The following is an 8,335-nucleotide window of genomic DNA, read 5'->3' on the forward strand; positions in this document are numbered from 1 at the left end:
ACAAAAGAACAAAAAAATTATTCGGGGGAAATATCCCTAGTGCATTTAATTTTTCCGGAAAAATTCGGAAAAACGAGTTTCTAAGTAATTTGTTAAAACAAATTACTTAGAAACGAGCATTCCAATTTTTCCACAGGAAAAATTAGATGCACGAGGGATATTTGGTAAGATTATTTCCTGAGTTAAATAAACATTTTATTTTAATTAAAACAATAAGAACAATAACTTTCAAGCTAGAAAGGGTAACACTATTCTTTATGTTGTTGTGAAGAGTGTGCAATTTTTTCGAATTTTTTTCCGGAAAAACTGCTGACAGCTAAGTTGACAGTTGTTAAGTGATTTTTCCACTTAAAATTTACATTTGTTATACTAATTCTTGATAGCGATTGGTCAAAATTTTCACCAGGAAGGAAATAATCACCTAAATGATTTAACGTTGGTTTAGATGTTTTTGGCAAGTGAAAAGTTGCAACAAAATACCAATGGGTGGATAAAATACAAACAGAAAAATTGACCTTTTCGATCATGGTAAAGCCTGTTTTCACACACATGCACAACAGTGACAAACGGGCAGGATTTAGGGGGGAAGAACACGTAAAGTTACGAGTCTAAGCCGGGTCATAAAGAAGCCGTCACATACCAGCCATTAGGAGCCCGAGTTATGACAGCTGCTTAGGACTAAATCCATAAAATAAATAGCATCCGCCGATATATTTACGACGCCCAAAACGGTCGAATCCCATAAAGGACGAGCCGACAACTATTTGAGCCCTACAACTGTTTTTTTTTTTTTGAATTACTTATTTTTTTCCTCTCATCAGGTTTTACAATGTTTACGAGTTGAAATCCCAAAACTCTGATTCAGGAAGCTCATCCCATTGTCGGCACCTTTACAAGAATTGATGCTGTGGGTGGCGATTGTCTCGAGCCATGTTGTCAAATCAACATTTGGCATCTCCGAAGTTGTTAAAGTATCTAAAAGTAGTACCATCTTGGTACTGTACAAATCGTTTTTATCGTAAATCAATAAAAATTAAGTTGAAAGATTTAGGTTAACAAAACAGTTTTCAATTCTTCAACGTTGTTAATTTTGATGGAGTATTATCATCGCATTGCGTTTTTGTGGTTAAAAATTGTTTTATAACATAGGTACGAATGGCCTTTAACATATCTTAATATTCTGAAAATGTCAAAATCTCTAAAGACGGGAAAGTGATAAACTTCTGGAATTGGTTCTGGAATGCAGAGAGAGGCATTTGGAATCTCTTACACGGTTCACAACATTTTTTGGAAGTTTCCAAACGGCTTTAATATCTTCTGGGAGCTTCTAGACTAGTTGAAAAACTTTTGGAATCTTTTAGACTATTCTAAATGATTTCGAAAGCTTTTAGAGTGTTTTGAAAAACTTACGACTGCTTCAGAAGCATTTTGGAGTTTCTGTAGTGTTTTGAAATCCTTTTAGACTACTTTAGGAACATTGATGGTTCTGGACTGCTTTTAAGACATGTGAGTTTGAACTTTTGGAAGCTTTTAAACTACTTTAGAAGCATACGGAAGCTTTTAGACTGCCTTAAAATTTTTTAACAGCTTCTAGACTAATTGAAGATTATTTGAAATCTTTTAGACTCTTCTAAATGCTTTTGGAAGCTTCTTGACTATTTTAAAAGGCTTTAGATTGCTTGAGAAGCATTTTGGAGTTTGTGTAGTGTTTTGAAATTTTTTTAGACTACTTTAGGAACATTGATGATTCTGAACTGCTTTTAAGACATGTGAATTTGCTGAATTTGAAGTTTTGGAAGCTTTTAAACTGCTTTAGAAGCATACGGAAGCTTTTAGATTGCCTTGAAATTTTTTGAGAGCTTCTAGACTAGTTAAAGATTATTTGGAAGCCTTTAGAGTGTTCTAAAAGCTTTTGGAAGCTTCTAGCCTGTTTTGGAAGGCTTTAGACATATTTTGGAGTTTCTGTAGTGTTTTAAAGCGTTTTTAGACTACTTTAGGAGCATTTGGAAGGCCTTTGGACAGTTTAAAGAGCCTTGAAGGTTCTGGACTGCTTTTAAGGCATTTGAAACCTTGTAGACTGTTTTAGAAACTTTTTGAAGCTGTTAAACTGCTTTAGAAGCATACGGAAGCTTTTAGACTGCTTTGAAATTTTTTGAGAGCTTCTAGACTAGTTAGAGATTATTTGGAAGCCTTTAGAGTGTTCTAAAAGCTTTTGGAAGCTTCTAGCCTGTTTTGGAAGACTTTAGACATATTTTGGAGTTTCTGTAGTGTTTTAAAGCGTTTTTAGACTACTTTAGGAGCATTTGGAAGGTGTTTGGCCAGTTTAAAGAGCCTTGAAGGTTCTGGACTGCTTTTAAGGCATTTGAAACCTTGTAGATGGTTCTAGAAAGTTTTGGCAGCTGTTAAACTGTTTTAGAAGCATATGGAAGCTTTTGAGAGTTTCTAAATAAATTGAAAAGCAGTTGGTAGCTTTTAGAAGCTTCTAGGCTGCTTTGTAACCTTTGCAAGGCATTTTAGAGGTTTTATAGTGTTTTGAAATGTTTTTACATTTTGTTAGACCTTTTCAGGAGTATTTGGAAATTTCTTGATCAGTTTAGCCTTCAATATCTCAATATAGCAACTTTTTGTCAAAGCAGTTAGGTTAGCTTATTTTTAAAAACTTGAAAAGATTGTTTTGTAAAAAACTAGTTGAACGATACAAAAATAGCAGTAAATAAGCACAAAAGACTAAAATAAGCACAAAACGAAGAAAAAAGCATCAACAAAATCTGTCAAAAGGTGCGTATTTGCATAAATCGTTTACATTAGATATCAAAAGTTGGTTGCTTTTATTATTTACAAAAAGCAAAATTTCTAGAAATCCGGACTCTATAGTTATTAATTAGAACGTATGAATCTTTTGAAAACGCTTTTACCGCAAGTTTTAGAACTTAACACTGTTAAGAAAGGAAAAAAGACTTGACTAAAAATGGTAAATCCAACTAAAAATTATTTCTATCTTAAACAGAATAAATAACGAAATATGTATGCCAAAAGTGTTTACAAAAACCTTTTAATGGGATAAAAGAGAAATATTTGAACAAGTGGAAACTAAAAGTTAATACTAGAAACTAAAATAAAAATGAAGCAAAAGCTGTGTAATTAATTTATTATTAAAGATGTTTAATAAATAATTGTAAAACTTAACATTATTATTTATTACAACAAATTATTTATTTACTTAAGCATTTATGCAAAACTTATCTTGCCCTGGAGAAGGCAAAAATGCAAAAATTGTTAAATTGATCCCGAAAACTTTCAACATGTTAACTACTAGTGAATTTACGTTAAGTCTTTGGGGATCAAGAATTATTTAACCATTTGGCAACGTTGATACATAATGTCAGTCAGATATAATATATTTTTGTTATAATATTCCTTGGGTTAAATTTTCCCTGTCTTTGTTATTTTCCTTTGCACTCACAAACTGAACAGAAACAACGTTGCCAAATATGAAACCTCTTCCTGTGATGTCATACGAATGCAGATATTATACTGCACTTAACTTATATTTAAAATGTTGCTACACGTAAAAGTAGATTAGAAGACGAAATTATACAGGGTGATTAAGGTTTTAATACACAAATTTTAACCACGTATTCTACGTCCAAAAATAATCTCAGTTTGCTCTATGGAAATGCGTCTTTCAGGAAACACAGGGTGTTGAAGTTTTATAAAAAAAAATGAAGTTGCCAATTTTACGAGCAGTCAATTCTTTAGTCCAACCTTGCAGAAAATGTATTGAAGTCGAAAGACACCATTTTGAACAATTATTATAACTTTGTATTAAATGTTTAGTTCTTTGTTGCTTACAATTGGTTTATTGCCTCGATAAGTTCGAATTTCGATTACTCGAAAACGGTGCGGCGAAAGAAAAATATCCAAGAGACCTTTTCAAAATTGAACACACACACATAATGAATTTTGTTTTTTTTATAAAACTTCAACACCCTGTATTTCCTAAGAGACGCATTTTCGAGATATAGTTTTTAGAGCAAACTGGGATTATTTTTAGACGTAGAATATGTGGTTAAAATTTGTGTGTATTAAAACCTGAATCACCCTGTATTTCAAAGTAAAAAAGCAAGAAAAATCGCAAAATCAAATTTAACTGTCAAACTTTGGTTCAGTGGACTAAGCTCTTTAGATACGTGTGCAATCACTCCACTAGATCAGGAGGTTTAAAGTGCCACCGACTTTTAAGAGAGCAAATTTCAAAGTCAGCCAAATATTCCAGAAATAGAATAAATAATAAACTGAAAACAACTCAATCATTTTAGACAATTTTCAACGTCAAAATGTTAAAAACCGCTCCAACATCATAAAAATTAACTGACCGGACTATTTGGAGTCATTCTAGTCAATTTTCAAAGTCAAAATGTTGAAATACAGTCAAATATCATGAAAATTGATTTGCTAGACTATTTGCAGTCATTTTAGTCAATTTTCAACGTCAAAATGTTGAAAAACAGTCAAATATGATGAAAATTAACTGACCGGACTATTTGGAGTCATTCTAGTCAATTTTCAAAGTCAAAATGTTGAAATACAGTCAAATATCATGAAAATTGATTTGCTAGACTATTTGCAGTCATTTTAGTCAATTTTCAACGTCAAAATGTTGAAAAACAGTCAAATATCATGAAAATTAACTGACCGGACTATTTGGAGTCATTCTAGTCAATTTTCAAAGTCAAAATGTTGAAATACAGTCAAATATCATGAAAATTGATTTGCTGGACTATTTGCAGGCCTTTTAGTCAATTTTCAACGTCAAAATGTTGAAAAACAGTCAAATATGATGAAAATTAACTGACCGGACTATTTGGAGTCATTCTAGTCAATTTTCAAAGTCAAAATGTTGAAATACAGTCAAATATCATGAAAATTGATTTGCTAGACTATTTGCAGTCATTTTAGTCAATTTTCAACGTCAAAATGTTGAAAAACAGTCAAATATGATGAAAATTAACTGACCGGACTATTTGGAGTCATTCTAGTCAATTTTCAAAGTCAAAATGTTGAAATACAGTCAAATATCATGAAAATTGATTTGCTAGACTATTTGCAGTCATTTTAGTCAATTTTCAACGTCAAAATGTTGAAAAACAATCAAATATCATGAAAATTAACTGACCGGACTATTTGGAGTCATTCTAGTCAATTTTCAGTCAATATATTGAAAAAATTGTCAAATATCATGAAAATTGATTTCCTGGACTATTTGCAGTTATTTTAGACAATTTTCAACGTCAAAATGTTGAAAAAATTGTCAAATATCATGAAAATTGATTTGCTGGACTATTTGCAGTCCTTTTTGACAATTTTCAACGTCAAAATGTTGAAAAACAGTCAAATATCATGGAAATTAACTTATCGGACTATTTGCAATCATTCTAGTCAATTTTCAGTCAATATATTGAAAAAATTGTCAAATATCATGAAAATTGATTTCCTGGACTATTTGCAGTTATTTTAGACAATTTTCAACGTCAAAATGTTGAAAAAATTGTCAAATATCATGAAAATTGATTTCCTGGACTATTTGCAGTTATTTTAGACAATTTTCAACGTCAAAATGTTGAAAAAATTGTCAAATATCATGAAAATTGATTTCCTGGACTATTTGCAGTTATTTTAGACAATTTTCAACGTCAAAATGTTGAAAAATGCTCAAATATCATGGAAACTCAAACTGACAGCCAAATTGAAACAGCACGCTAACAGCATAAGGCTAATGAAAATTCAAATTGAAGAAAGATATAACTTCAAACTTCAGTAATAAACAAGGAAGAAATTGAACCGTAACAAAGTGTTTTATCAAAATTTATAGTTCATTTTTTCCAATGCACTTAAAGGGGAGATAAAACCAACAGCGGCAACGTTGCGTTTCCGCTCAAACACACAGATATAGCGGAATTGGTAGCGCATGCTCACTTCATTGTAGGTTTCCTTTCGCTAGCTGTAGTGGCCAGTCGTCGCTTCAGTCTGAGTTTGTCTACATCGCTGTGCGTACTTGTCAAGTGAAGTCGAAAGTTTCGAAAGTTATTAATCGAGTTTTGTGTCACCCATCAGGATTTTTATATCAAATATGGTTGTACTCGAAGGTGGTGGTTTGTTGTCCAATGCGGGCAATCAATACCTCCAACCCGATTATTTGAGTCCTTTACCGACTACGGTAAGTTTTAATATACAGAAAAAAGGTGAAATGTTCAGGTTTAATTTTGTTTTTTTTATTTTCAGTTGGATGCTAAAAAGAGCCCGTTGGCTTTGCTGGCTCAAACATGTTCGCAAATCGGAGCGGATTCCCCCAACACCAAACCGCTTCTATCCACTTTGGACAAGAAAAAGTCAGAGTCGCGGTCTTCGCCTAAAAGCGACAAACCGTCGCAACGTGCTACCCCCAGTGAAACTAAGTTAGCTTTCAAACCGTATGAAGCTACAGTGTTGTCCAGAAAATCGGACGAATCGCGACCGAGTAGTCAAAAAAGCGCGGACACCGACAAAAAATCGTCCGTCGGTAGTGACCGAAAATCCGCGTCCCCGTCGGACAGTGTATCGAATCCTAACGCAAGTGAATCAGGAACACCAGGACCGGACTCTAAAGGAAAATCAACCCCCGAATCGACCACCCAGAAACCGCACACTCCATCAGCGAGTCCGATCATCCGTTCCGGCTTGGAAGTCATGCACGGACACAAGGAATCCCCTCTAGGAGCTTACAAATCTCTGGGTTCCACCCTACCAGGAAGTTTGGGCAGTCCCCTAAGTTCTTTGTGTTGCCCCCCAGGATTGGAACATACCGCCACCAACCCTGCGTTTAGACCCCCATTCCCTGGAGCCCCCTACTCCCACCATCACATGTTGGGCGGGTACCCCGGCCCGTACGTCAGCTACGCCCGAGTGAAAACTCCTTCAGGGGGCGAAGCCCTAGTGCCAGTGTGCAAAGACCCTTATTGTACAGGATGTCAGTTTAGTCTGCAAAACCAACTAATGGCCGGGGCTACCGGTCCGTGCCCTTCCGGGTGTACTCAGTGCGACCATCAAAAGTACAATCTGGCTATGGCAATGTCTCTAGGGGCCCCCGGTTCCCTAGGTTACCCATCCCTAGGACGCCCCTATGTGTGTAACTGGATTGCTGGAGATTCGTATTGCGGTAAACGTTTCGTAACCTCTGAGGAATTGCTGCAACATCTGAGGACGCACACTAGCACTTCGGCGGAGGCGAGCGCCAGCCTGCTGAACCATTCAGCCCTTTTGTCATCCGCTGCCCTTCATCGGGGTGGTTACCCCAGCGCCCCTTTAAGCCCTTTAAGCGCGGCCCGTTATCATCCTTACGCGAAACCTGGAATGCCCGGTAGTTTAGCGGCCTCACCGTACAGTGCTTTCAATCCGGCCTCATTGGGGCCCTACTATTCACCCTACGCCCTTTATGGCCAGAGACTTGGCAGCGCGGCCGTACATCCGTAAACTCGCGAGTGTCGAGCTCTTGTGCTAGTGGCTGTGATACTACTTTATCTCTTCGATTTGTCGTGCGTTGTACATAACTATATCTATGATATATCTCTAATAGAGTTGTTTTTTCGTGTATGTACATATAGATATATAAATATTATATATTTTTTGAAGACAAGGACAGAAAGGAAGAGAACGTTTGTTGATATTTTTCAGTGCAATCGGTGTGTTCGCAAGAGTGTCGGGGGGGAACTGTTCTCGAAGGTTGTAAATTTATCATTTTATTATGTTGATTTTAATTATTGCTATTATGAATTTCAATAAAACTGTTTCGTAGTAATTCTGTGGTAATTTTTAATTATTTCATTAGAAATCCTTTATGATGCCACATTAAGATGGCAGACGTTATTTTAATTAGAAAAACATCTAAAATTATACAGTACATTTTTAATCGCAGGTTATATCCACTCATTTAACAATGTTCTATTAAATCATGCTTGTAAATAAGAAAGTATTTTTAAAAAAGGCTCAACTAAAATGTTAAAATGTGCCTGGCACTATCCTCCGTGACGTAAGTAGAGACTCTTCAATACCGTAGTGTAACACTTAAATAATGTCTTGTATCAATCAACAAATTTGTATTAATAAGGGTATCTTCTCTTGGAGTATGAACGATTGCAAACCTAAAAAGTAAACATGAAAGTTTAAAGTGAATCTGGCAACAAATGTCATTTATCAGGGGACAACTGGTCTTTTCTACGTCACGTGGGACTTTTTCCTATATGGTGTACCAAATATACGTGTGGTTTCTACCAACTTTTTGCAGTTAAATATATCTAGA

General features: G+C 35.2%; 1 protein-coding gene across 1 annotated transcript; it reads left to right on the top strand.

Annotated features, from left to right (window-relative positions):
* The first annotated feature begins 6,001 nt into the window (after positions 1-6,001).
* Positions 6,002-7,834, top strand: noc (zinc finger protein no ocelli). Its single transcript, XM_081981308.1, has 2 exons — positions 6,002-6,217; positions 6,283-7,834. Exons 1-2 carry the CDS (start codon positions 6,131-6,133, stop codon positions 7,507-7,509), a joined length of 1,314 nt encoding a protein of 437 aa, XP_081837434.1. The 5' UTR covers positions 6,002-6,130; the 3' UTR covers positions 7,510-7,834.
* Positions 7,835-8,335: the final 501 nt, after the last annotated feature.

This window comes from Ips typographus, linkage group LG1 (genome assembly GCF_016097725.1).
Source record: "Ips typographus isolate SLU linkage group LG1, UJ_Ityp_2.0, whole genome shotgun sequence".
NCBI classification, from domain to species: domain Eukaryota; kingdom Metazoa; phylum Arthropoda; class Insecta; order Coleoptera; family Curculionidae; genus Ips; species Ips typographus.